This window comes from Prunus mume, linkage group LG6 (genome assembly GCF_029339155.1).
Source record: "Prunus mume cultivar Tortuosa linkage group LG6, ASM2933915v1, whole genome shotgun sequence".
Classification (NCBI taxonomy): Eukaryota; Viridiplantae; Streptophyta; class Magnoliopsida; order Rosales; family Rosaceae; genus Prunus; species Prunus mume.
In genome coordinates, this window is record NC_142703.1 from 23,336,457 (window position 1) to 23,363,708 (window position 27,252).

Genomic DNA, 27,252 nt, shown 5'->3' on the forward strand with positions numbered 1-27,252 from the left:
AAACCCGGTCAAGCAAAGACCAACGGATCATTCACGGCATGATCAGATCATTCAAGGGGGCACTTGTCTTGTCTCATGAAACTAAAAAAATTTCCACAAACAAACGATTTTGAGTGGAAACGGCACAAAAAATTAAAAATTAAAAAGATGAAACTCCCTCCCCTGTCTCTGTTTGTTCACAATTTTCTAGTCTTCGTTCTTTTTTCTCTTTTTTGTTCTTTTCCATTTTACGCGTTTTTGAACAAGCTTAGTAGTCAAGCATGGGCTCCACACTGGCCACTCATTTTTTAGTCTGAGTCTCGAAGTCTTAGTCTTTGTTGAGACCCAGCAGTCAAGTCAACTCCACTCCCAACATTTTCTTTCCTTTCCCATTCCCGCAAATTTCCATTTCCCCAAAACCACACAAAACTAACACAAACATCTCTGTGTCATTCTCTTTTACCTTAAATCCCTCTATATTTTAAGCCATCTACTCTCATTCTATGCTCTCTGGCTACCTTCTTTCTTCTGTCTCCTCCTCCCCCTGAAATCACATAAATTATATACAAAATCTACCTCACGTGCCTTCTTTGGTATAGAAAATTGAAGTGACAAAGAGTCTTTACTTTGGCACACAGCTGAAATGACCAGGTATGGCAGCACCACCTCGCTTCTCTCCTATTTTTATTTCTTCTTCTCCTTGTTTTTCTGCCCTATGGTGTTTTCTCAACTATCCTCAAACCAAAAAACCACTATGATCAATCTCTCCAAGAGTCTAAATGTCACTAGTATTTCATGGGATATCAACAAAGAGCCAAACCCATGTTTGTGGAAAGGAGTTAGCTGCAATTCCCCTTCCAATTCATCTGTTATCAAAATTTCCTTATCTGGGGTTTTTCTATCTTCCTCAGATTTTCTGCCCCTTGTTTGCCAGATTGAGTCCTTGCAGAATCTTGATGTTTCAGGCAATCGTCTGAGCAAAATCCCATCTAAGTTTCTCTCAGATTGTGGAAAACTTCATGAGCTAAAGCTACTCAATTTTAGCTATAACAATTTGGAGGGTTCTTTGCCTCTATTTGTTGGTTTTGCTGGGTTGGAGTTCTTAGACTTGTCTCATAATAGGTTGAGTGGAGCCATTGATTTAGAGTTAGATGGGTTAGTTGGGCTCAGAAGTTTGAACCTTAGCTTGAACAATTTCACTGGCTCTGTTCCTACCCGTCTTGGAAAATCCAAGGTCTTGAAGGAGCTTCAGCTTTCTATGAATAAGTTTCATGGCATAATCCCTGTTGATATTGTGGGCTACCGCAATTTGACTCTGATTGATTTTAGTGCAAATAAAATTTCTGGGTCCGTTCCTGGTGCAATTGGAGAGCTCTCCAAGTTGGAGGTTTTGATTCTGTCGTCCAATGATTTATCTGGTGAAATCCCACAAAGCCTTTCCAAAATCACAAGCCTTACCCGTTTTGCTGCAAATTCTAACAAATTCAATGGTTCAATTCCTGCGGGAATTACAGAATATCTGAGAAATTTGGACCTAAGCTATAATACCTTAAGTGGGTCGATTCCATCGGACCTTTTGTCTCCATTGAATCTGCAGACTGTGGATTTGTCCAATAATAGGTTAAACGGATCGATACCGACAGCTCTATCTCAGAGCTTGGTCAGACTGAGATTGGGAAGCAATTCACTCAATGGGAAGATCCCTTCTGCAAAAATTGCAATGAATCAAAAGTTGACATACTTGGAGATGGAAAACAATAGCTTGAATGGAACGATTCCTCCTGAATTGGGTTCTTGCCAGAGTTTGGCACTGTTGAATTTGGCTCAGAATCAGCTGTCTGGGGCTTTGCCAGTGGAGTTGGGTAACCTTGGCCATCTTCAAGTCTTGAAACTTCAATTTAACAAGTTGGCTGGTGAAATCCCAATTCAAATTACTCAATTGTCGAATTTGTCGATTCTAAATATCAGCTGGAATTCTCTGAATGGTTCAATACCACCTTCGGTTGCAAGCTTGAAGAATCTCGTTAACATGAATTTACAAGGCAACAATCTCAGTGGTTCGATACCGGAAAATATTGTCTCCATGATTTCTCTGATGGAACTCCAACTTGGACAAAATCACTTGAGCGGTGACATTCCAAGCATGCCAACTACTTTGCAGATTGCTTTGAATCTCAGCAGCAATCTTTTCAAAGGACCGATTCCGATAACTCTTTCCAGGCTCACGGGATTAGAAATTCTGGATCTCTCAAATAACAAATTCTCTGGTAGGATACCCGCATTTTTGACGCAATTGGGAGCCTTGACGCAGTTGTTACTTTCCAACAATCAGCTATCTGGAGAAATTCCAAAATTTAATTCTTTGGTCCTCGTCAACGCAAGTGGAAATGAGGGTTTGACTAACTCTACGACACCAAGCACGTCACCACCGGAATCGAAAAAGAAGGGAAAACCAATTGCACTGACAATTGTTCTTGCAGTTGTAGCAGCTGTTTTTGCTGTTGGAGGGATCACCATCATTGCTATATCACTATCACGACAAACCACAATCAGGGTTAACGATGAACAACCACAATCAGCGGAAGATCCTTCTGTTCCTGAGGTCCTCCAAGGCAATCTCTTAACTGCAAATGGTATTCACAGATCAAATATCGATTTCACTAAAGCAATGGAAGCAGTTTCTGACCAGTCAAACATTGTGCTGAAGACTAGGTTTTCAACTTACTACAAAGCCATCATGCCGTCTGGATCAAGCTACTTTGTCAAGAAGCTTAACTGGAGTGACAAGATATTTCAATTGGGCAGCCATGATAGATTCGCAAACGATTTAGAGGTCTTTGGGAAACTTAGCAATTCCAATGTCATGACTCCTTTGGCATATGTTTTGACTGTTGACAGTGCGTATCTCTTCTATGAATTTGCTTCAAAAGGAACCCTTTGTGATGTTCTTCGCGGTAGCTCAGGTGATGACATGGACTGGGCAAGCAGATACAGTGTTGCGGTTGGAGTAGCTCAAGGTCTTGCGTTTCTTCATGGGTGCACCCCACATCCAATACTCCTCCTCGACCTGTCAAGCCGAAGCATTTTGCTGAAGTCCCTCAAGGAGCCTCTGATTGGAGAAGCTGAGCTCTGTAAGGTGATTGATCCCTCAAAGAGCACTGGAAGCCTTTCTACTATTGCTGGTTCTGTTGGCTACATTCCTCCAGGTCAGCAATTCTGTGACTTCACCTTGCAGTAACATAAAATTGTTTGTCATTCCTGACTTCTCAGTTTACTGGCTTTGTTTTCTCCTTAGATATGTTTTAAGTTCTTTATTGCCTTGTACTTCAGTAATTTGGTGGATATAAAAATCAGTGATTGTGTCTAAATGTTCTCTTTTTTTGTGGTGGCAGAGTATGCATACACTATGCGGGTAACAATGGCCGGGAACGTCTATAGCTTTGGGGTCATTCTGCTGGAATTGCTGACCGGAAAACCAGCAGTTAGTGAGGGGGTTGAGTTGGCCAAGTGGGTCTTAAATAACTCATTGCAGCAAGAAAAATGGGATCACCTTCTTGATTACAGTATCAGCAGGACATCAACTGCCGTCCGAAGCCAGATGCTTGCGGTCCTGAAAATCGCTCTTGCTTGTGTTATTGTATCACCAGAAGCAAGGCCGAGAATGAAGATTGTTCTTAGGATGCTGCTGAATGCAAGATAAAGTTTTAAGCGCCGTGAGAGAGTCAGTATTAAACAGCAATTTCATGCCTAAGATGAAACCCGAGTTTTGGTGTGTTCCTACTACTACTAGAATATTAGTAGTGCCATGATGTTGTGAAAAGCTTATGTGCAACTATAGAAGTAAAATGTATGTAAAATATAGAAAAATTATTTACTGAACTGAAATAAATTTATGCTTTCCCACTTCAACTAGAAGACCAAAACTCAAGTTCCTGCCGGAACAGCATTTCCTCCATGAATGCTTTGAGAGGTTGGCTTTATGCTGGTCAGGCAATTAGTAAGAAGTTCAATATTCAAACGCAATAACTAATTTCCAGCAGAGCTCTAAGGGCAAATTTTATTAAAAATAAATAGGAAATTATAACTAATCACTTCATGAGTGTGCTTTGCAAATGGATTTGACTAGCAATACATTTGATGTTAAATGCTTAAGCTGTAAATTTCATTCAATCGACCCATACATACTGTTACAACCCTCAACAACCGGTTTTCGTGCTATAGCCAACAGAAGAAACGAAAACAAAAAAGACTAATACAATAAACGGCCAGCCGGAATTCATGACAACCTTTGACGAACTAAAACTAAAACTCAATATGCATTTATATTCAAAATTCTTTTCCTATTCTTCATTAAATTGACCAAGTATCCCGCCAAAGCTAACTGATTAACAATCATAGAAATATGACTGACAGGATCACATAGAGGAAAATCCCTGACAATGTGATAGACAAGGGGCATCCGTTGGTGCCAGGACATGTCAGTGACTAGAAGGTAAGATCTTTGGGGTCCTCAATAATCTTTGCCAACGTTTGCAAGAATGAAGCAAGATCAGCACCATAAATTATACGATGATCAGCAGTAACATTTACCTGTAAATAATTGCATGTTGCAAGAATTAGATTTTCTAGTTAACTTTAATTTATTGTACAAATTAAGTAAAACTTTTGAATATGTTACCTGCATTTGGTTCTTCATACCAATCCGACCATCCTTAGTACCCACAACAGTAGGCTGAGATGCTCCAACAGCCATAATTGCTCCCTGTGGAAATTGAAACCAGAAACCCTCAAATATTAAAAACCACCGATTGAACACATACATCTTCAATCTCTAATAGATAATCAAGCAGGAGGAAAGCATAAAAAGTGACGCTTACAGTTCCAGGTGGCAGAATAGCATCAAACCGATCAACACCAAACATCCCAAGATTAGAGACAGTGAAAGTACCTACAAAAACAGAAAACAGTTATTCTACTGAATCAGACATAGAAAGTATGGCCACTTGTTTGAACGTCAATAAAACAAGTATAAAAGATCCTGTAAGTGCATAATAGAAAAGTAACCATGTAGGCATACAGGTAATGTTGTAAAATTTCTAACTGCCTTCACTACATAGCATAAAAACTTTTATAATTGCCACAAGTTCAGTAGTGATGGATCCAAAATCGATATGATTGAATGATCATTATATCCCAGAAGCCATCAACTAAGGTTCATACACCAAAACTTAAAAAGTAAAATTAGGAAGAAGAATGGCAGAAGCCCTGAATTGCCCAAAACCAGACACAGGTACTCCAGCATACTGGATTTCTCTTCATGCCTAATATAAGGCAGACTAAAACTTAAGGGTCAGACCCTTAGAATGCAACCACGCAAAATTGTACCACGGAGAAAACCTTTAGACACTGTTGCTCTAATGTGCATCCTCACTGAACTGATGCTCTGAATTAAAAAGAAAGACAATGAGGGAGAATTCTACTATCGCAGCCAAAGCTTCTTTGTCAATCTTGGAGTCGAACAAAAGTTGAGACCTCAAAGAGCCAAGATTGAGTTGGAGCATCAAATTGAACCCACTTACAAAACCGGTGGGTATTAATTTGAGAACTGGAGGAACCTATGTGCCAACCTAATTATACAAGTTAAGGAGAACATGAGACTGCTAACATGCAATGACCATGTCTGGGCATTGTTGCTTGGGTTAAACAGACACATAACTGCATGAACAATGCTCAATTTGTTCTCATTAGTTAGTCTTTATCATACTTTAGCTAAATAATTAAAAGTTCTGGAAGGGAAAATTATTGACATCCTCTAGACTTAAGTCTGGATATAATTCCAGATGTGCTGTTGATTTAATGGATGAGAACTTATGGGCAACTTAATCCTTGTTTGGATCATGCAGTAAGAATACACCCAAAAAAATAAAATCAAATGGAACATCAGTGCATATAAATTTCTCTATTGTCCAAGTGAAATTAATTTCTTTCATATCAATTACATCAAATGAGATAGTAAACAACTGTCTTCCCACGTAATAAATTTGATAGAAATTATCATGCATTTTGAAGCATATTATAAAAGTTTTAAAAGCTTTTCACATGCAAAGGTCTTTCATTTTGCAAGTAACAGAAAAACACGGTTTTTGTTAAAACAGAACATGACAATGTAATGGGCAAAATAGTAGTACCTGTATTGTATTCATGAGGTTGCAGCTGCTTAGCCCTGGCCTTATCAACTAACTCCTTCCACTTTCTTGACAATGAATATATGTCAACCTGACCCATTAAATATTTCTAGCATCAGGACCACCAACCACCTTCCCAAAACAAAAGAAACCAACACTGTAAAGGATGGGACATTTAAAGGCACAAACCTTGTCTGCATCCTGAAGCACTGGTGTAATCAACCCACCATCGATTGCCACTGCCACTGCAATATTAATGCTGCTATTATAGGTAAAGCTCTTACCATCCCTACAGCCAGAGTTGACGACAGGATGTTTAACCAACGCAAGTGCTGTCGCCTTCGCAAGCAATGCTGTCATGGTAACTCCCTTTGACTTGATCTAGAAGTAAATTATAACATCCACTCATCAGAACAGAATGACATGGTAGCATTAATTTATCAATCTACAATCCTGATTCAGAGTGCTCAAACAGTAAGCCACATTCTCGATCAGAACAGAATGACATGGTAGAATTAACTTATCAATCTACAATCCTGATTCAGAACACTCAAACAGTAAGCCACATTCTCGTAAAAAAATGCTACCTTAGTAAGGAAGCAAGCACATACTATGGACTACAATAGTTTGCATTTAAATGGTGGAAAAAGAAATCTCTTTTTCATGGAAATGTCAAATTATCAAGAAGAGGCTCAAGTTTAATCAAGCAAACCATGGAAAATGTTGGAACCCAAATTACCCCATACTTTCAGTGCAAAGCATGAAATCTTTATGAAGCAGTATGCAAATGTAATGAACACTGAATTTGAATTTTAAACTACCAAAATCCCAATTAGAAATCCGCATCTTTATTTGAGAATGCGCAATGTTTATATTTCACCCAGTGTTACCTTTTTGTACAGAGCATCCAGAGCATCAGTGGTGATAGTGTATCCCACTCTGAAAGTAGGCACTGAGAGACTCTCAAGCATGTTCCTACTTACAGCCCCCTGCATTGTTGTAAAAGGCACCACCGTCCCCAACTCAATCCCCGCCTCAGCAGCCGCCGACTTCCGAACGCTTGGTTCAGGAGCGACCTCCGTCACCTGAGCAGCAAAAGCTTCCACATCCTTAGCCACAATCCTCCCCAATGGCCCAGTTCCCACCACTGCCCCCAAATCCAACTTCAACTCCTTTGCCAGCTTCTTCGCATACGGCGATGCCACGATTCTCTTTCCTCCCTCAGATGCGGGGTGAGTCGAAGACACCGCCGCCACAGCCGCCGCCTTAGGGACCACCGCGGGACCTACATTATCCGGAATTTTCTCCGGTTGCGGCTCTGGAGTTGCTGCAGCTGGAGCCGCTGTTGGTGCTGCTGATGAAGAACTGGCCTTTGCCTTGGCCTCGGCGATCTCCTCTTCGGTCTCAGCCAATAGCGCGATAGCTGAACCGACGGCGGCGACGCCGCCTTCCTCGACCATAATTGAGGCCAAGTAACCGTCGTAGAAAGTCTCAACGTCCATGTCGGCCTTATCGGACTCGACGACGACGACGCTCTCGCCCTTGGAGAGCTTGTCGCCCTCGGACTTGACCCAAGACACGATCTTGCCCTCAGTCATGGTAGAGCTCAGCGCCGGCATGAAGATCTCGCGAATCTTTGCCTGGACTTGAAGCCTGCTCCGGCGCCCGGAAATTAGAGCCGGCGCAGAGGAACTAGGGCTCCGGCGGAGGGTTTGAGAGCTGGGGAGGAAGGAGGTGTTGAGAAGGCGAGCCATTGGTATAGGCTGTCAGTGAGAGAGAGAGAGAGAGAGAGAGAGAAGAGAAGCTCACAGGGTCCTTGGTTTCAAATTAATGGGGAGTGTTGGTTTGTGGGTATGTCATACTTGTCATTTGAGTGTCTTTCTCGAATGCATCGAAACGATGGCGGAGGTTCCAACTACTTCACCGGTGAATGTGATGAGGTGCCTTCGTTCTGCTTCGTTTTTGTAAACTTTTAAATAATAATTCGGAAATTTGCATAAATACCACCTGAACTTTTAGTTTTGTGCACAATTACCACATAGATTTTTAATTTTTATTATTAACCATCTAAATTATGCAAAATATTATAATTTACCACCTACGTCTAACTCTATTAAATATTTAAAGATTCTGTTAAGTATAGGAGAAATGTGTTGAAATGGGGCGGGGAAGGTGTCAGATAATTAAGTTGGTTTGTTTGTTTCTTTTAATAAATTAATTTTTTTTTTTTAAGTTTTGTTAGTTACATACTTACGAAAGTGCCTTTCAAAAAAATGTCGTATGCATACATCATGTGATTTGACTTAACGAAAACTTTAGGGCATGTTTATTAATTAGGAAGCGGGATAAATAGGAATCGGAGTAACCAGGAATCAGGTTAAGCAGGAATCATGTTAAATGGGAATCAAAGTCATGCATTCTAATTAATTGTTTACTAACTGTCAGAAATTGGAATGAAATAAAACTGATTTCCATTAAAACCGTTTACTATTGTCAGGAATCGTCAAAACCAATTTGATTACCAAAATTCCCTTGTACAAAACCATTTTTATTTTGTTCAACTTGTTACATAATTTTTCAGATGAATTTTTAAAAAAACACATTAACAATAAACCAACTTTATGGTAATAAAACTAATAGCAAAAAAAAAAAAAAAAAAAAAGGAGATTTGAAACTTTGGTTAGGAAAAAAAAACGAGATATGAAATGGAAGAAGAAGAAGAATATGGCGATATGAGAGAGAGAGAGAGAGAGAGAGCATGAACCCAATCCCAGCGAGGACTCGAGGAGGCACACCACACACAAAACACAAGGGTATTTTTGTGTTAGTAGTAAAAATATGAGGGTAGTTTTGGCATGAAAATGTTGAATTCCATTTCACCCATCTCCAATCCCACATCCCCCCTTCAGTAATCTGATTCCCTTAATATGAGTAGAGTGGTGATTTCCCTACTTCAATTTTATCCACTTACACTCCATTTTATAACTAAAAAAAAAGTGTAAATGGATAAAATTGGAGTTGGGAAATCATTACCCTATGAGTAATGTGATAATTGATTTTATATGGGGTCCACACTTTTTTTGATTCCTGGATTGTTAGTAGGGGTGGACATCGGGACCGGAAAACCGAAACACCGAATCGGACCGACTGAAAAAATTGAGAAAAAAACTAATTGACCAAAAAGTCAACCAATTAGACCAGAATGGACCAAATCGGTTCCAATCGATTTTGGTTCAGTTTCACACCGCACCAAACCGAACCAGACCTGTTGTATTTTTTAATTTTATTTTTTTCACAAATTTTTAAAATCCAATGCTATATTTTTTATTTTATAATTAATATTTTTTCAAGTTCAACTTCAAAAAATTTCTCAATGTACGAATTGGATCATTTGTTAATTTTCAAACCCAAAAAATAACTTATTTATTATGATTTTATTTCTTTAATAAAAAAACTTGAAAAAAATTAAAAAAAAAGTAATAAAATACTAATCTGGTTCAAAATCGAAATTGGTCAAAACCGAAAGGAATCGCCAAACGGTTAAAAAAAATTGCTTGAATCGAACTGTTAAATAATACGGTTCGGTTCTAATTTGAGGTGAGAACCAGACTGTGCACATCCCTAATTGTTAGTAAGCATAGGAGTACCTTGGAATAGGAATCACTCCCATTCCTTATATTCCGTTCCCCTTTAATAAACATGCCCTTTAGTGGAGTTAAACGTAGATGGTAAATTGGAATACTTTACATAGTTCAGGTGGTTAATAGTAAAAATTAAAAGTCTAGGTGATAATTGTGCACAAGACTAAAAGTTTAGGTGATATTTATGCAAATTTCCCATAATAAAAAGGGAGAAAGGTTGGTGAATTTATCATATGATGATATAAAACATTTCTTCTTTTTTATTTTCTTATTTATTACGGTGAAAGATGAGTGTTTTACAATAGCAAACATCTCCCGAACTTTATTTTTTATTTTTCTAAGAAGTAGTAATAATATTTTACTGATAAAATGAAGAGTAAAACCAATTACAAATACTCGTATATGTCATCAGGGATTAGGCAAGCCGCTCTATGCATAATCGGTCATCAAGTAGCTTATCCTCTCAACCACAAGCATGAGAAGGAACCTTACCCATGATAGAGTACCCCTCGCCCCCAAGGATCGTACTCGTAAAAACTATTGGTTACAATCCTTTAACAATACATCAGAAATAAAGTTTGGAGGTTCTTCAAATCAAGATAAAGAAGCTCCAATGTGAATAGCAAAGCAGGCAATATGATGGGCGACTCCATTAGCAGTTCAATGGATATGCTATGTAACATCAAACACTTGGTATCCTCCACCATAGTCCTAATCAGGAACCGATATCTTATTAAATGGGTTATGGGTTTTCATTCAATGGCATCGGGGTTTGCTTCTCTATGGTCCACGGGGCACTAGAAGGGTATTGAATCATTACTTCCTCTAAGGCTTTCTTTATTTGTTTGCTCATTGTTAAAGTTGTCACACTGGTTGTTAATTTCATATTTATATAAATTTCTTTTTTCTTTTTCCCAAACTTCTGCTGCCGCTCTTGATGCTCAACACCTCTCATCAGCCCTTGTCAACTGGCTTCCTCCTTGGAAGTTTTCCGTCATTTGGCCGCCCTTGTCTCCCTCTTCCCCGCATTCACCTTGTACCTAGTGCTAACTCAAATGAATTTTATGATGGCTATGGTTATGTCATGTCTGATTATAGTGGAATTAGTTATGGAGCTCAAGATGATGAAACATATTATGGACCTATTAGTTGGGTTAATCCTAACTATCCTATATATGAGAGGACAGTAGGGAGCTCAAGAGAGACCTATATGCACCATGATCAAACATGGCTTACAAACTACTTGGGTTACATGACTTGGTATGACTATTATATGAATCTAGATGGTTGTTCCTCATTGTTTGAACCTCATCGAAGCTCTTCATTTATGTAGATGGACACTTATCTAAATTGTAATCCAATGTTTAAACAAACTATGGATTTATGCACGATTTATTCATTCTAATCAACATTTTATTTTCAAACTTTTCATTAATAAGCATTACATACCACTTATACTTCATCATATGTATATTTTATTATTAGTAAATTTTGAGTTTTATTTGTTCAATACATTCATTGATAATGTACATAACATCTATGAAAGTTTTACACCAAAATTATGTGTTTTAATTCCTATATCTGTCTTTTGTTGATTTTTTTCCCGATACTAAAAACTATAACGATATATCCCCCTGAAATATCTTTAAATTGGAGGCCCGTTGCACGGCCGATATTTTAATCCTTGATCATACGTGGTGTTGGATTTTTCGGCTTGTGGACTCACTTGGTTGATAGTATTTTATCACATGTGGTGTTGGATTTTCCGGCGTGTGATAAAGCAGTTTGCGCATGTAGAACATGGTTTTGTTGGGCCACACGTGGCGCTGGATTTTCCGGCTTGTGTGCTCACTTGGATACTGGTTATTTTACCACACATGGCGTTGAATTTTTCCAGCGTGTGGTAGAGGATCCGGATACTTTGGTTATTATTACTTTACTACTCGTGGTGCTGGACTCTCCGGCATGTAGTAAAGTAATGGAAAGAGGGAAAATGATTATTATACCATATCGGGAAAAAGATTAATGTTTAAGAGAATTATGCTTAGCATATGTGAATTGTTAGAGGGAAAGGGTTGTTGGGTTATGAGTCTTAAGAACGGAGTGAGTAAAGAAAAATGGGTTTGGTTCATGGGTGGAGATATTGTGATTTTAATAAAAGAGAAAAAGATGATTTTAGAATTAACTTGTTAGTATTACTGAAAATAATTGTATGTTATTTGAATCGTGATTGTTGGTATAAGAACTACGTGTGGCTTGATCCCTCACTAACGGGTACGTAGGTAGCCTGAGGTTTCACCTAGGTGCAGCTTCGAATTATACTATTACTTTGATTGAGTTTGGCTTTGAATATGTTGATGGGCTTGAAGCCCAGTCGAGGTGAGATTAAATGCTTGATTATATTTCAGTTTTACTGAATGGTTGTGGTTAAAATGTGTGTGTGGTTATGACGGGTTAGAATTTTTTGCGATTGTACATAAATGGTTTTAATTGCATGCTTTGGCATCGTTTTACAAACAGTGGGGCAAGTATGTGGAAATTTGGTTTAATTCTCTTACGATTTTCTGTTTTGGGCCCCCAAGCAATAGCTTGATCTAAGCCCAGCAACGGAGCCAAGAATTGTACTTTCACGCCCTGAACTTCTATAGGGCATTTCTATTTGTTTAATTTCCGTTGAACTTCATTTCGGTTATAAACTGAAGTCTTCCTTAGAATTGCTCCCATGTAGGGTTGAATTTAAGGCCGGAGGCCTATCCGGTAAACTGTGTGCTTTTGTGTGTGTTGCAGTTGGACTATTATTCTGTGTTTCGACAGGTTGAAATTTTGAAAATGGAGAGACTCTGCCCCAAGAGGGGACTGCTCATGCACATCCCCCCAACTTTTTTATTTGGATAGTGCTCATTAGAAAGTTTTGATGATTACTTGATGAAAATGGGAAGCTTCTGGTTAGTGTTAATAGATGCTATGTGTAAGAGCTAAAATTAACCGTGTATCATTTACATTTTTATTGTTCAGTGCCCAGGGAACTGTGGGATTACATGTGTTATTTCTTTGGCTTTCATGCTGGTGCTGAAAAGTGTCCTTGACGTTCAATTGCAAGTTTATTATAATAGAGAGGTTTGGTAGGCAGTACCTTTTCATTTGTCCTTGTGTTTGTGTTAAGAGAAATATCATATAGCATTTGAGGAGTAGCACTGTGTCGTGGAGTTAGCAACTCGTAACAATTTTATTTTAATTATTTATGGGATGTTTTTAATTTTTTTTTTCAAACTTCTCTTAGGGAGGTGTACCTGTTGAAAATTTGAATGACTAGGAACTAGGTTTGGTGAAGGATTTCTTTTAAGACGGGAGGAAAGGTTGGTGGAGTGGGGGACGGTGGACATGCCAGTTGAATTTTTGAAGTTACGTGTTGCATTACACAATAATTCACTCACCTTGAATTTGATGTTTGTAGCAGACTGCATTTTTATTACATATAGCATTCTCTATGTTTAGTTTGTCTAATTTGTATGATTTTTAATTAGATTAAGCATCTGAAAAAGAAAAAGAAAAATGTTGCACTGGGTGCAGTAGATGATGAGGTATCGAATATCAGTAGAAGTTCTAGGAAAATCCTCTTGGAGGTCCCCGTTAAATTTATCCTGATATTTCCTTATATTGCAAATAGATATCATGGATTTCTCCAATCCAAGACATCAACAACATGGGGAGCTGACGAAAACAACCAAAATTTCTTCTTAGAGTTATTTTGAGTTGGTGTCTCATGCCATGCCTTCATTCTATGTTAGTTATTCTCTTCCAGCTACAATTTGCATTGTTGACTTCGTGTTAACCAGATGTATTAACTATTGTGATTTTAGATGGTGCTATGATTATGCTGATACTGGTTGTATTGATATCAATATACCCAGCACAAATTTTAACAAAACTTGTATATTATGGCATGCTAAAAGGTGATTGCCTTTATGTCATCCAAGGTGGTAGCATGTTCCGGTCTTTTGTCATGCACAGGGCTCATTTGGGTTATTAACTAAAACTATTGCAGTGGATTACTGCTCTTCTTATAGAAGTTTTGAAAATTGGAGCAATTTGATGGGTTGATGGACTGCTTGCATCTTGAGGCAGAATGGGGGCTTGGAACCTGGAAGCTTTTCTTTTATGCTGTGGACTTCAGAGCTTGTAAAGATTTTTTTTTGGGAAAGAATTCTGAAGTGGAGAACGTTACACTGACAGATTTTGTGATGGGAAGTGTTAAAAGGATGGTAATGAGAAATTGTTTGTGCGTACACAAGAATGAGGCCTTGTCCAGGAGTTATTGTATGGCTCCTAGATGATGAGGTTGGTGAAAGAAAATTGGAGTAGATAGAGTTTGTTCAGAGAATAATAGAGGTATTGAGGATGACGTTGGCAAAGTCTAAAATGACACAATACCGATAGAAGGATTATACGGATAGTTGGTCCAAGGATGTTGAATCTGTAGTTGGTGAGTGGGTATTCTTGGAATTATCTCCTTAGAAGGTGTGATAAGGTTCGGGAAACCAGGGAAGTTAAGTACCCGTCATTTCAAGCCGTTGAGGATGCTACTTGGGAACTCGAGGAGCATATGCGGGCCCAATACCCATACCTCTTCGAATGATAGGTACGAAATTTCGAGGATGAAATTTTCTTTAAGGGGGGTAGGTTGTGACTAGGGCTGGGCATCTAAAGCCGAAATACCGAAACCGTACACTAACCATACCATACCAAACTGGTTTCATACCGTTTCAATTGGGATGAGGAGATATTCGATACAATACCGTACCGTATCAAGGGAGTATGGTACGATAACAGTACCAGGTATTTGGTACCGGTTAGTACTGTGCCATACCGAATAGTTAGAGGGTCGTTCATATTAAATACTTGAAATTATGAAATTATATCCCCACTTATGAAATTATGTATAAAATTAAACATAACCAATTTCAACTAAATTTCTTTATTAGATGTCAACAATTTTAACTAAGGCATAATAAGATCAACACATGCAAGCATTAGTTTCCTCTCTGTCGACTTCTTTTTTGGATTGTGCATAGATCACCATCATCAAAACCACATTTGTTTCAAAGATAAATATACCTAAAAAATAACCAACTATATCAAACTTGCAACATATCGAATTTTCTTGCAAACATGAAAATGGGGCCTAAAAAGAGTTCTTTTTGTTTTTCCTTTATCCCCTTGCATTTCCCCCTTAGGTTTCATAATAAAAAAGAAGACAATTTTAGAACTCAAAGATAATCAACTCTCTGTTGAATGATATTGAATTTGTTGAATCTATTATAAGGCATCACTTATTAGGTGAATAAATCTATTGAATATTGAATTGGTTGATTTTTGAGTTGTGTAATTTTGGTACCGAAATGGTACCGTTTCACACCGATACCGATTTGGTACCGTATGGTGTGGTACCAACTTTGGCAAACGATAATCTCATATCGTACCATACCGGTTCTAATTTTCAGTATCGGTAGCAGTACGAGTTCAATACCATACCTTACCATACCATGCCCAGCCCTAGTTGTGACATCCCGACCCAATTTTAACCATTTATTCAATTTATTTTTCGATCACTTTTTAATCCAGAAAGATTTTGGGGAAATGAGTAGCACTGTTGAGTAGAGCTCGCTCTCATGAGTTCGTAGACATGTAGTGGGCCCAAATCGGAGTTTTAACGACGAAGTTGTGGTCAATGGAAATGCAGTGGCACAATCATAAATATTTTGAAGTTGGATTTTTAAAACAAACCTCTCTCTCTCTCTCTCTCTCTCTCTCTCTCTCTCTCTCTCTCTCTCTCTCTCTGCACTCAGGCATCAATTTTCCGACGGCGATTTCATCACCGTCTGATGTTCAATTCTAGTGAAATTGGTTGCAAAAGTTTCGTATCGATGTTCTCTATCTAACCCATCCATTTTCACAACTCAAAAACCCAAGGAAATTGAACAGGAACGACTGGAAGTTCCGGTGATTTTCAAAGTTTCTGAACCTATCAAACTCGAATATCGCCTAATATGTGAAGTTTCATTCGATAGTCAAACAATAACCTATTGCTAATCCGAGCATACCATCGTGCTCGTGACGACATGAAAATTATTTTGGAACCTTAAGAGCCTCCATAACGGATCCCAAGCGCTGCCATGGGTGTCTTGAGTAATTTCTGGCAATCAGAAAACTTCAAAATCACCCGCCAATACCTATACCAACAGAACCACCACAACTAGAGGAGTCACTTTTGGTCTTGGACCTAGACCAAAAAGTGGTCGGAGCTAACCAGATCAAACCCAAATTTTGAGTCTTAAATGGGTGTTTGGAACGATCTCTAAGACCTCAAAATCAATCCTAGAAACTTATACTAATAGCTAGAGCACTTTAAGGGGATGAAAAACCATAACTGGATCGACGAATACAGCCGCTAGAATTGTCGAGAACGGCGTCGAAAACTTTAAAAATCACCCAAACTTCCACTCATTCCAGTTTAATTTCCTTGGGTTTTTGAGCTGGGAAAATGAGTGGGTTAGATAAAGGACATCAATACGAAATTTTCGCATATGATTTCGCTTGAATCAGACATTGGACGACAAAATAAATCGTCGTCGAAAATTTGCTACCGTGTCCGTAGAGAGAGACAGAGTCGCATGGAGAGAGAGAGAGAGAGAGAGAGAGAGAGAGAGAGAGAGAGAGAGAGAGAGAGAGAGAGAGAGAGAGAGAGAGAGAGAGAGAGCTTGTTTGTTTTAAAAATCCTACTTTGAAAAATTTATAGTTGTGCCACTGCATTTCCGTTGACCACAACTTCTTCGTTAAAATTCCGATTTGAGCCCAATACTCGTCTACGAACTCGTGAGAGCGAGCTCTATGCAATGGTGCCACTCACCTTCACCTTGTTAACTTAACTTAATTTGCTGAAAAGGACCCACTATGTATAGTGGTTTGGATTAATTGCTCTCCCTAGATAAGGTCCTGGATTTGAGTCCTAGCATCTGTGTAGTTTGTGAGTTTAGTATATTATCGCCTCTCTGAATAGTATGGGCTCGTTTGGTACGTCGGATTGTACCGACTAATTTTTGTTGGATAATATTAATCTATTCCAGAGAGTACTAACTATTTATCCATAATATTATAAGGTGTTTGGTGTTGTTCTAGATAAATAGTCTGATTAAGTTATACTGTGTTTGGTGCTGTTCCGGATAACATCAGATCACACTATTTTTTTTTTACAAAAAATTCTTTGATAACTTAGTGGAAATTGAAATTGAAATTACACAAAATTTTTTTTGGGAAGATTCATATGACAAGATTTGTTTTTCAATTGTTTTTGCCAAGATTTTTTTTTTTTTTTTTTTTCATATAACCCTTTATCATAATTGTAGTATCTCATATATAAAGTAAAAAAACGCAAGAAAAACTCAGTAGCATGTATTGAGTTGGATACACAGCCGCATGTATTGTTCCCATACAGCAAGAAAAAAAGGTCAAAAAGGAAAAACTCATAACCTAATTTTCACAAAAATTAAATAAAATAGGAAATATATAAAGAAAGAGAAGATGAAGAAAGAAGAAGAAAGAAGCATATTGGGGAGAGAGAGAGAGAGAGAGAGAGAGAGAGAGAGAGAGAGAGAGAGAGAGATGGATACCTAGAGAACAGTGAAGAGAATAACCTTGGAGAAGATAGCGGAGAAGAACCCTATAGAGAAGAAGATGAAAATAGCGTCGTCGGATTTTTCACGTGAACGTATGTGCAGCGGCGGATCTAGGAATTTTCCTGAGAAGAGGCAACATTTAAAAGGCTAAAAGCCAAAAAAAATTCCCAAATTATTCGAAAGAGGATTTAGGGTATGGTTATACAAACATAACCAAATCAGAAAACAAAAATAATCTCTCTAAAATAAACAACAATATTAAAATACATATTATAAAATAAATAAAAACAGAAGTAAAAAAAAAAACCAGAAGAGAAAAAATGAAAAAAAAAACATTCAAACTTGGGAGGAGAGGGATGGATCTGCAGTACTCAAGAGCATGCAAAGCTTTTGAAAAATCATTCAACGCAAGTATCCCTTGGTCCATTTAATTCCAACTTGGACCACAAGAACACACTCTTACGTTCAGTGAACGACTTCGTTTGGCCAGGAATTAAAAAACAAAACAAAAGCTGCTCCCAGCGCAGCATCGCAACAAAGAAAAGGAGGTTGCTGGGTTGCTGAGGCATTTATTCGAACATGTGGTGGGCACCTCTAAGGTAGAGCTGAGGGGCAAACTTCGGCAACTTCAAAGCTTTTTCCGGCAAGGGGAGGTGCAGCTGCACCTCCTTGCGCCTCTATGGATCCGCCAGTGCGTATGTGTATAGTGTGTGTATTAGAGCCCAATCTGTTTAAAATAGTTAGGTAATTAAATAATACAAACTGACACCAAACACCTGACATAGACTATTTACTCATATCCAAAGTCTAATACCATATACCAAACTAGCCCTTAAGGTACTAAAAAAAACCTTAATTTGCTTTTTTCTGGATATATATCCAGCTTGTAAAGTTGCAACATCGAAATTTTTGCAAATGGTAGAAGTTGCAGTTCCTACCCGAGTTCATATCACGCCCTTTCTTTCTGTAAGCCCATATCTTCCCATTTGTCGCAAAATAGTGGTGACAAAAGTAGCAAGGAAGATTTCTGGAGTTGTGGCATCTTCTTCTTCAACTTTTTCTACTTCTTCTGGTTTTGGGTATAAACAAAAGGTTGATGATGGGCAAGTCCTGTTGCCAAAGAAGACAAGCAAAAAAAGGGTGTTCTTTTTAGACGTTAATCCTCTTTGTTATGAAGGAAGCAAACCCAGCTTACAATCTTTTGCTCATTGGGTCTCCTTATTTTTCAATCAAGTTAGCCTCTCTGACCCTGTTATTGCTGTAAGTCCATCCTCTTTCCCACCCCACCATGTGTTCACTGAAATGTTTCACTGAGTTTTTTCCTTTTCCTTGATTATGAAATGAGTACTAGCTTTACCTCACTCCAATAGACTGCATTTTGTTTTAATTTTATATATTTGACTCCCATAAGCTGAATATGCTCTCTCTCTCTCTCTCTCTCTCTCTCTCTCAGTCCTAATAAGCGGAACTCAAAGGTTCCATCAGTATTTTTATGGCACCAATTACTCTGCCAGATTACTTTTGTGGTAGGAAATCTGAATTGGCTAAAACTCTACAGATGCTTCAGTAGTACATGGGCCACTTTTCGTGATGCTTTACAGGGAAAGTTTTTAATGTCCTATTGAAGTATTCACAACAAGCATTTTGTCGTCAAATTTTAGATAGTTGTCTAAGTATATTCGCTTTATAAGCCACTTATGCAGAAGAAGCAGAACATACTGCCCTATTGTTTATAAGATAATAGGTGGCCGTGCCATTGTTTTACTCTACAGAGCTTAAGAATGATAAACACCAACAAAAGCATATTCTTTTCTATGCACGAATTAACCTATTTGCATGAAGGAAATAGTGATAGTGATAAGCATTGGACCCAAGGCTCCCAACAAAGATAATCTTTTATTTCATTCAAATCCTGGCCCTAATCACTGAAACATTTAAGTCCTGATTATAAACAGCATAGCCTTAGGCATTGCTTCATTAACATAGGTCTCTTGCATCTTAATTGCCTTGGTAGTCATGATTTTCAGTTGTTGATGGCTGAGATTCCAGGCAGTTGATCATCTTAACTGTCATTAAATCACAATTTATGCTGTACATGGTGGTTGAACTCAGTAATGGTAATATATTTGCTTCTCTTATTTCCATAATGTGCATTTGCAGGTTGTTGATGGGGAAAGAGGAAGTGAGCACCGCAGACAGTTATTACCTTCATATAAAGCACATAGGTGGAAGTTCTTGAGACAGTTTTCAAAGGGGCATGTTGGAAGGTCACATGGAGTCATCACAAATGTTCTTAGAAAATGCAATGTGCCAGTGAGTTAACCTCTATTTTGGTAATGTGAAGTGTGTAATGAATCTTATCTAATTACAGAGGTGAAAGCATTCATCAAAACTGACTTCTTTTTTATTTATTAATTCGATAAGTACTAATTATGGGCAAAAATAATGAAACCATTGTCAATTAGCAAATTTAAGAAACTATTGAATATAAACCTAAAACCTTGGACCAAAGTTGGCTCTTAAAAAACTTATCAAATATTAGAAATTATAAAGGTATATATGCAAAGGTTACAAATATCAATTGATGATTAACACTACACCTTGCATGGATAAATCATGTTTTTTCTGAAGTTATCTATTTGTTTGTGAAAACTATTTGATAAACTGTTCAGGTTGAAGCCCTGTAGTTTTGGTTTTCATTTTTCTTTTCCAGGAGATCTGGGAAGGAGTAGAAACTTTAAAACAGCTATATTATGTGAAAATAACAATGAGCCTTTGATAGTACGGGAGATCTGTTTCTTTCCTATTTATCAGCTTCATGTCGCTGCTTCTGTTTTTGTACTGATATCTTAGGACAGAATATGGAATGAATACTTTCCTATATAAATATGACGTACTTTGGATCTAGCTTTTTGATAAAAAATTTAGTAAACAGTTTGTTCTCTATTTTATATCATTTTGACACATCGTTTCGGATGCCCTTCCAGATACTCGCTCGCATGTTAGATTTTCTCCCAATAAAAGGGCTGTAGATGATAAATTCAAATGGTTGTTTTTTTTTTTTTCCGTTAATAGAACATAAATTGATGCAGGTCATAAAAATAGAAGGCCATGAAGCTGACGATGTTATAGCCACACTTGTGGGGCAAGTTCTACAATCAGGATATCGGGTGGTAATTGCGTCTCCTGATAAAGATTTTAAGCAATTGCTTTCAGAAGATGTTCAACTTGTCATTCCCCTGGAAGAGTTGGAACGCTGGTCCTTTTACACCCTTAAGCACTACATGGCTCAGTATAATTGTGATCCGTGCTGTGATTTGAGCCTTAGTAAGTATGAAAAACAATGTGGTGGTATTTATAAGTCAGTTAATTGTGTTAGTGCTACATGTCTTTAATTAACATATATATTCAAATGGAAATTGTATTCAGTTTCGTTTCATGAGCCGGTATATATTGATGCATCTTGGCCTTGAAAGTTTCTTCATAAATGCTATATGGTGTGACTGGGCCTGCTATATAAGACATCTTGATCTGTATACTCTGTAGTTTTTATGGCTGAATATGTCATCAATTTCACTGGGATGTTATAGAGTGAGCACTGAGATTGTCAGATAATTTTACTGAAAGGATGAAAATTTGTACAGTAATTGCACATGTATGTTTTGAAGAGCAGATGAATCACATATGCACTTAAAGAACACACAATGAGTATCAGATATATGTTTCACCGGTGGGTTTACTAGGCTGCATTTTGGTATGATAAACCAAGCGAGCCCCTCTTTATTTAATATGAGTTCGCCGCCATAACGTGTTTTGCATTTTTGTTCACTTAATGTCTAGGGTGCATTGTTGGTGATCAGGCTGATGGTGTTCCTGGGATCCAACATCTGGCTCCCGGTTTTGGTCAGAAGACTGCCCTAAAGCTCATAAAAAAGCATGGTTCATTGGAAAATTTACTAAAGACAGCTGCAGTCAGAACTGTGGGCAGACAGTATGCTCAAGATGCTCTTACAAAACATGCTGATTACCTAAGGAGGAACTACGAGATTCTTTCCCTTAGGAGGTAATTTATGTGCTCTCATGTTATTAATTTTATTTTGATGTTACTTTTCCAGGGATAATGCTGTTATTCAGTCATCTTATTACCTTGCTCTATCGTGATCCTTAGTTCTTGATATTTATGGGTCACACTGTTCTGCAGGGATGTCGATGTTCGACTTAGAGAGGAGTGGTTGGTTAAGAGAGACACAAGCAACGATTCAAGAACGTTGTCTAACTTCTTTAAATTCTTGGAAGAAACCCAAAAGTTCAGTCATTATAATGTATCTGTCTCAAATGGCTAAGGTAATCTTTTAGCTGTCTATATGACAAATAAGTTATATGATTTTCGGTTTTTGTTATCATTTTTTTTGGGCTGGTTCAATTGTACTTTTTGAGACGGTTCCTACATTTTTGGTCTTCATTTTAAATTGAAGGCATAGGTCTTTTAATTTTGGGAGATTTACTATTATACCCAATATAGGAGCCCAAATTATAAAAAAAAACTCTATATGAAATGAACTTTAGAAACACACCCAAAGCTCATTTACAACATAACAAAAAGGCTTTTAATTTTTTTTTTAATTACAAAACTGTCATTGATTTCTTAAAACAAACTCAACCATAAAACCTCATAAAAAAAGCCTAAAACACTCAATAGGGTATCAAAGTAATTTAATAATCAAAATTAAATTCAATAAGGCCAGCTGTTATATTTGAGGTTTTCTTTTTGGGTTCGTTTATAGAAATTAAATATTGTAGGGTTTATTTATAGTTTTTTAGTGCTAAAAATGGGTATATGACTAAATATCTCTTTAAAATATTAGAGTATAGCCGCGTAGCTATATGTTTTAAATATTCGTATATATTTAAAGAGTACAGCCGAGCGGCTATACGCTTAATTGTCGCTCGCTATACTTTTAAAGTATATTAATATTTAAAGAGTTAACAGCATTGTAAAGTAGATTTTAATTAATTTTAATAAATATAATTGCAAAAATTTATTAAAAAATAATATGTAATTCACCGTCACAATTTTACGATCATACAGTACCTATTTATGAACGATTGTGATAGAATTTTAAAAAAGAAAAAACAAAGTCCACAAAGTTATTTAAAATAATTAATTACTATTTATTAAGTATTTTATGAAATTAGTCAAATATTTAAATACTAAATATTTACTAAAGAAATAATAATTAGAACATAATTACTAATTAAAGTAATTAAAAAAGGCTATAAGTAAAAACCATTTTGTGAAGTATAGCCGCGCATTGTAATTCTTGTATATTTAAAGAGCATAGCCACGTGGCTACTTATTGTTTTTTACACGAGGCATGACTCAGAACAGAAACAACAATTATACATCCATTTTCACAAACCATACACCATTAAAGCACAACGAAATACAAACCTCCTGTAATTATCTTATTTGATATGAGATCGTTTCTTATGCATCATTCAGTACAGTATACACTGATTGAGGATTTTGATCTCATCTCTATTAATAGCGCACTGGACTCTTTGCTTTGCTTTATTTTGACACTAAAACATTTTCCCGATACCATCGCTCCGGGGAACATATTCTTGGACATCCATCCGACGCCAATTTCCCAACGATGGAGCCATCTGCTCTACCTTGTCAAACAACCCAAGTAACCCACCTGTGTGTATGAAGAGGATCTTTCTTCCTTCCCACATCTTCGTATTCTCAGCCATGTCTTTCAGCATTCCATAAGTAGCTTTGCCACTAAATAAGGAATGACATCATAAATCAGTGATCCCATTATTCGGCAGAAGAGAAAAGCCAGAGAGAGAGAGAGAGAGAGAGAGAGAGTTGCAGATCATACTTCAGGATTAACTATGAATAATTTAACCAATTATCCTCCTCAAGGGAAGTGATGGCACAAATATGGAAACATAAACAAAGAGTTGTGGAAATAAAACAGAACCTGTAAACTGGATCCAGAACAATCCCAGTGGTCGCAGCAATCTCCGTGACAAACTTAAGCTCCTCAGACGTGTTTATTCCGTAGCCCAGACCTTTGGCCTGTCAAACCACAATACATTTACTTCCTTTTTTGGTGTTGACAATATATAATTACTTACAATTGGTCAGCATATACATTGTGTGTAAAACTATACGCACATCATCTCATAATGGTAACATATGAATGGTTACAATTTACAACCCATGATTTTCCAATCTAGGATTTCATTTTTCTGTAGAGGATGCACATGTACAACTTGTATAGTGTAGGCAAACTTCTGTAAGATCAACCTTAAAAGAACATGTAGTACGAAGCAACATAAATCATGTGTTCAATGCTGACAATATAGTGTCTAATCTGCTTTGACCCTCGCATTTTGAATGTTCACAATATCACGTGAATCACAAGATCAAGATACGTTAATCAGCATCTACGTTTGCAACTAACTCAGCCAAGAGCCCAATGCCAAAGCAGCAATTGTACCCCCACTGGAAATCGATTACATGAAAACATTACAGATGGAAGTAATAATAATAATATTCACGATCACCATAAACTTATTATATGATGTTACAGAATTATACTTATAAACAACATGTAAGATATAATTCCTTTTTAATTGTAGATTATAGAAAAGTTTGGTTTCGTGAAAAAAAAAATTTGCTAATACTCCAAGAGAGAGAGAGAGAGAGAGAGAGAGAGTGACTTTAGCTCTGAATTCTTAATCAATATCCGGACACAGAAATCCAAAAAATAAAATAATAGTGAAGTCCAAAACTTCTCACAACAAAAGGAAAGTGAGAGCTGTTAAATACGAAAACAAGGGTGAGTAGACAAAAAACAAATGGTTTCGATTCAAGGATCCTACTGTCTCGTATCAAAACTGACTAGAAATTAACAATTCCATATCTCAAGATCCATACATAAAGGACATGAAAAAATTTGTAACATATGGCAGGCATGCAGGACTTGTTATATCAACTGAAAATAAGATAGCATAGAAAAGCACCTGCCACAAGCAACAACAGTATCATCAAACTTTACTTTGTCGGTCACACTCTGAAGCTGCTCCTCAATCTCTCGAATTGCTTCAATATACCCCTTGAATATATATAAAAAAATTACACAAATGTGATAATATCAAGAAAAAAGAAATGGAAGCCGTCATAATCAACTTTGAACAGGAAACTGAAACCTCACAACCCTTACCCCTCCCTCCCTTCTCCCTTCTCATTTTGAAGACCCCAACCATTAGGTTTATACCATATGCCACGAGTTATGATGGATTAAAGTGAAGAAAAGGTACCAGATACCATATTTCCAATACAGACTAGAGCTTTAAAAAGTCAAGAAAACTAGAAAACTTCGGGTTGGAAAATAGGAAATACTTCTCATTTCCACTGTGAAGCAAAGAAATTGCATCAAATTCTAGGAACCCAAAATGAATACTTAAAAAATATATGACAGATAGAAAGGAGATAGAGGGAAAAATACAGCAGTTAAAGTGTACATAAACAAATTATTATTAAACAGGCAGTTTATGCGCATTTCAATAGAAAGGCAAACCCAATCTCATCAGGTTCCTAGGGAGTTTGATCCACCAACAGGAATAACATATGGCCTTCTTCCTTCTTTTAGCAGTCTTTCCTTTAAGAGATTAGTAAGAGACTGAGACGAAATTGAATATAAGAACCCAAATCACTAGAGATTTAGCAAAGGTAATCTATAAATTCATTAGTATCAGAAATGCATGTTCTCGACCAAAAAAAATGCACGTTGGTAGAACAGTAAGATAGTTGGCTGTATAGTTTTTTCCCCCTATCTGTTGAGACACTGTCCATTTAAACCAAAAATATCACTTGATATGCAGTTTATAAAAACTGCGTCTTAAAAGAATTACTTAGCCAGAGATCGGTGTTTCAACTTCAGACTTCAACCAGAGACAGTAACATTGCTAAAAAGACTAAAGGAGGAACATTCAATAAGCTATAAGAAAATGTGTGTTCAATTAAATATTACTTCATAAACATTAAAAAAATACATGGTTAATTCAAAGGAAAAGCAAAACTAACACACCCCACTGCCGAATTTTACATACTCTTCTTTTGAAATTAGTTCAACATGAGCTCCAACTAGACGTTCAACAAGGAGATTGCCTGTCAGTCCAGGATCCTGGTCCACGAGAACCTGCAGTGCATCAGTCCAGGATCCTGGTCCACCCTAAACCAAGTGGTCTGTTAACCACTGAAACATAGCATCGGGTCTTTTCAAAGAGGCCCATTGATACAAATGTATGTTTTTTGACTGGTAGATAGAATTTTAGTGTGAGGATTGTGAGCAAGCCATTGCAGTTTTCTATTTTCTCTGGTTTCTTTCTTTTATGTATATTTGTATTTGTGCTTTAAATTTCGATCCTTTTGTTTAAACGGGCACTTGTAGCAGTGGTGAATGTGACCTATGTTTGGTTGTCAGCTTGTAACTTATGAACCAATGCCTTCTACTTGTTTGATGATCAAAGGGAATCAACGTCTGTTCTTGTTTGGACCTTCATCTTCAACAGCTTGAGGTACTTTGCCAGTATTTCTGTTGATAGTGTAAAGTGTTTAAATCTTGAATACATTAAAACCTTTTTGTTATATTGTGTGCTAATGATATGGACAGGCACAGTAAAAGATGCATTGTGCCCTTCAAAGAACTAACAGTGATATCCAGAAAAATTCAGACACTCGAAGATATTCCTTATCAAAGAAAGAGCAAAAGAGTTTCAGAACATCTTTAGATGTAATATATAGGCTTGTTGGCTATGCGTAATGCATATGTACATCTAATACATAATACATGTATGCATATATGCCCATGTATACATGGTCCCCATCTTTTTGCTGTCATTACTGAGATTTTGCATTAGCACTTCCTTCCAGATAGGATTTTGTTTAATCTGCGTAATGAGATTTTGCATGCATGATGAGAGTACTACTGTACTAGTTACCATTAGAGTAGAGTATGGGCCAGTGTTTTGGTATGGCAGGTAGAATCATCTGATCTATTATTGTTCATTGACAAGCTGAGTTGATTGATGGGAGCCTCAGGGAAATGACTGTCTATTCATCACTTATTTTAACTTCTCAGGTGTCCTATCCTTTCAGTGCTTTTCAGTGAACCTGACGGAAAAGGTGCAGAAAGGGCCTCCTCTTGATTTTACTTATTCTGTCAAGTCATTTACAGGTAGAAGGTGCACTGGTTCAGCTATGCGCCACCAATCTCGAAATAAGACTTTGGCAAATAAAGCTACTAAATGGAATGAACTTTCCAGGAAATCTTTCCATAATGGCTGCAGTGATTCCTCAAGTACCATCCCAAATGGTTCTAACTCTATTAATTCCTCAACTATGAGCATTGGGTAATGAAAAAAATAAACAGCATTGCAAAAAGAAGTTCCAGAAAGAAGAGTAGAAAGAAGGGAAAACAGAGCACGAAGGTGTCTAATGAACCGGAAGTGTTGTCTGAGGAATATGCCAATGGAGGTTCAGCTTCTGAACCCTGTGGTAGCAATGATGGGGACGGACAAATGTCTTCGTCAACTGCACCAGAAATTTCATTGCCAGATAGCGGCCCCAAGAAATCTGAAACACCAAACACATGCGCCTCTTCCAGTGATGAGGTTGGTATTCCTTCTGTTGGCAATTATGAAAATCAGCTTCTAATTAAAGACTCTGGATTTCCCATCTTTGATGAGGTGGAGGGT

General features: G+C 37.3%; 3 protein-coding genes and 1 pseudogene across 4 annotated transcripts; 2 read left to right on the top strand and 2 right to left on the bottom strand.

The window, feature by feature from the left end:
- Positions 1-338: 338 nt before the first annotated feature.
- On the top strand, positions 339-3,888 carry LOC103336057 (leucine-rich repeat transmembrane protein kinase family protein). The gene is made up of 2 exons (XM_008239093.3): positions 339-3,185; positions 3,372-3,888. Exons 1-2 carry the CDS (start codon positions 623-625, stop codon positions 3,677-3,679), a joined length of 2,871 nt encoding a protein of 956 aa, XP_008237315.2. The 5' UTR covers positions 339-622; the 3' UTR covers positions 3,680-3,888.
- A 224-nt stretch (positions 3,889-4,112) lies between these two features.
- EMB3003 (2-oxoacid dehydrogenases acyltransferase family protein) lies at positions 4,113-8,138 on the bottom strand. Its single transcript, XM_008239094.3, has 6 exons — positions 7,055-8,138; positions 6,354-6,545; positions 6,168-6,255; positions 4,857-4,927; positions 4,658-4,741; positions 4,113-4,569 (listed from the first exon to the last, which is right to left on the bottom strand). The coding sequence occupies exons 1-6, from the start codon at positions 7,916-7,918 to the stop codon at positions 4,465-4,467; spliced, it is 1,404 nt and encodes a 467-aa protein (XP_008237316.2). The 5' UTR covers positions 7,919-8,138; the 3' UTR covers positions 4,113-4,464.
- A 9,824-nt stretch (positions 8,139-17,962) lies between these two features.
- Positions 17,963-26,318, top strand: LOC103336059 (5'-3' exonuclease family protein). 2 transcript variants are annotated; one of them, XR_016127731.1, is made up of 7 exons: positions 17,963-18,738; positions 19,639-19,791; positions 20,571-20,805; positions 21,319-21,541; positions 21,680-21,822; positions 25,980-26,073; positions 26,169-26,318. XR_016127731.1 is itself a non-coding variant. In XM_089053954.1 (5 exons), the coding sequence occupies exons 1-5, from the start codon at positions 18,394-18,396 to the stop codon at positions 21,819-21,821; spliced, it is 1,098 nt and encodes a 365-aa protein (XP_088910080.1). In that variant the 5' UTR covers positions 17,964-18,393; the 3' UTR covers positions 21,822-21,968. The 2 variants fall into 2 exon arrangements, 1 of the variants encoding a protein (XP_088910080.1); XM_089053954.1 differs by lacking the exons at positions 25,980-26,073; positions 26,169-26,318 and having other exon boundaries at positions 17,964-18,738; positions 21,680-21,968.
- LOC103336067 (bifunctional D-cysteine desulfhydrase/1-aminocyclopropane-1-carboxylate deaminase, mitochondrial-like) lies at positions 23,062-26,904 on the bottom strand (annotated as a pseudogene).
- Between the last annotated feature and the right edge of the window lie 348 nt (positions 26,905-27,252).

Coding starts and splice junctions, on each gene's coding strand:
- EMB3003 (XM_008239094.3), bottom strand. CDS start 7,918: ATGGCTCGCCTTCTCAACACCTCCTTCCTCCCCAGCTCTCAAACCCTC. Junction 6,546..7,054: donor TGGATGCTCTGTACAAAAAG/GTAACACTGGGT, acceptor ATTTACTTCTAG/ATCAAGTCAAAGGGAGTTAC. Junction 6,256..6,353: donor TGCTTCAGGATGCAGACAAG/GTTTGTGCCTTT, acceptor TTAATGGGTCAG/GTTGACATATATTCATTGTC.
- LOC103336059 (XM_089053954.1), top strand. CDS start 18,394: ATGGTAGAAGTTGCAGTTCCTACCCGAGTTCATATCACGCCCTTTCTT. Junction 20,806..21,318: donor GTGCTGTGATTTGAGCCTTA/GTAAGTATGAAA, acceptor CTTAATGTCTAG/GGTGCATTGTTGGTGATCAG. Junction 21,542..21,679: donor GAGATTCTTTCCCTTAGGAG/GTAATTTATGTG, acceptor ACTGTTCTGCAG/GGATGTCGATGTTCGACTTA.
- LOC103336057 (XM_008239093.3), top strand. CDS start 623: ATGACCAGGTATGGCAGCACCACCTCGCTTCTCTCCTATTTTTATTTC. Junction 3,186..3,371: donor TGTTGGCTACATTCCTCCAG/GTCAGCAATTCT, acceptor TTGTGGTGGCAG/AGTATGCATACACTATGCGG.